The sequence below is a fragment of the Charadrius vociferus genome, unplaced genomic scaffold (assembly GCF_000708025.1).
Source record: "Charadrius vociferus isolate BGI_N301 unplaced genomic scaffold, ASM70802v2 scaffold812, whole genome shotgun sequence".
In the NCBI taxonomy this organism is placed as follows: Eukaryota; Metazoa; Chordata; class Aves; order Charadriiformes; family Charadriidae; genus Charadrius; species Charadrius vociferus.
This window is the reverse complement of record NW_009647037.1, coordinates 65,197-66,017: the sequence shown is the minus strand read 5'-3', so window position 1 is coordinate 66,017 and position 821 is coordinate 65,197. Positions and strand designations below refer to the sequence as shown.

The following is an 821-nucleotide window of genomic DNA, read 5'->3' as shown; positions in this document are numbered from 1 at the left end:
CAGCAGTACTTGCGGTCTGAGGTGGTGGGTGCGGCGGGGGCAGCCGACGTGGTGGTGGTCTGCCTGGGGACAGGTAGGTGGGACAGATAGGGCACTGCCTGGGGAGGGGGAGCGCCCCAGAGCCCGGGCAGCTCCGGGAGAGAAGTGGGTCCCCATCAGCCCCCCGAGGTGGTCGGTGCCCCTCTGTCGCATCCGTCTGCAGTGCCCTGGGTGGGGTGTAAGGGGCTGTCCCTTGGCTGTCCCCATGCAGGGACAGATGTGGAGACGGAGGCGAAGGACCGCACGGCCCTGTCCCTGCCAGGCCATCAGCTGGAGCTGCTGCAGGACGCCGTGGAGGCGGGTAGGGGCTCTGGGGGGCTCAGCTCCCGGCCGGGGCAGCACGTGAACACCTTGGGGCTGGCTGGAGTGCCGTGGGGCAGGGCCAGCCCAGAGGGGGGGGGGATGGGCTGCGGCATTTTACCACAACCACCCTGGGTGTTCCCCATCCATGGGCCACCCCAGAACTGTCCGAGCAGCGCTGGTGCGGGGCTCTTGGTGACAGCCGTCTCCCTGCAGCCGCTGGGCATCCCGTCATCCTGCTGCTCTTCAATGCGGGGCCCCTGGACGTGAGCTGGGCGCAGGCACACGAGGGTGTGGGGGCCATCCTGGCATGCTTCTTCCCTGCCCAGGCCACCGGCCTTGCCATCGCCAGGGTCCTGCTGGGCGAGGCGGGGGCCAACCCGGCCGGCAGACTACCGGCCACGTGGCCCGCAGGCATGCACCAGGTAAGGCTGAGGCAGCCAGGGGCACCTGCAGCCCTTCCCTGCCTCGGTGGCTGGGGG

At 70.4% G+C, this 821-nt stretch overlaps 1 protein-coding gene across 1 annotated transcript in view; it reads left to right on the top strand.

Moving 5' to 3' along the window:
• Positions 1-821, top strand: part of LOC104295824 (probable beta-D-xylosidase 2) — a 6,146-nt gene that overhangs the window by 3,127 nt on the left and 2,198 nt on the right. Inside the window, exons 5-7 of the mRNA XM_009895617.1 lie at positions 4-73; positions 251-340; positions 556-764. Coding sequence (XP_009893919.1) covers positions 4-73; positions 251-340; positions 556-764 — 369 coding nt within the window. The remainder of the gene's footprint in view (positions 1-3; positions 74-250; positions 341-555; positions 765-821) is intronic.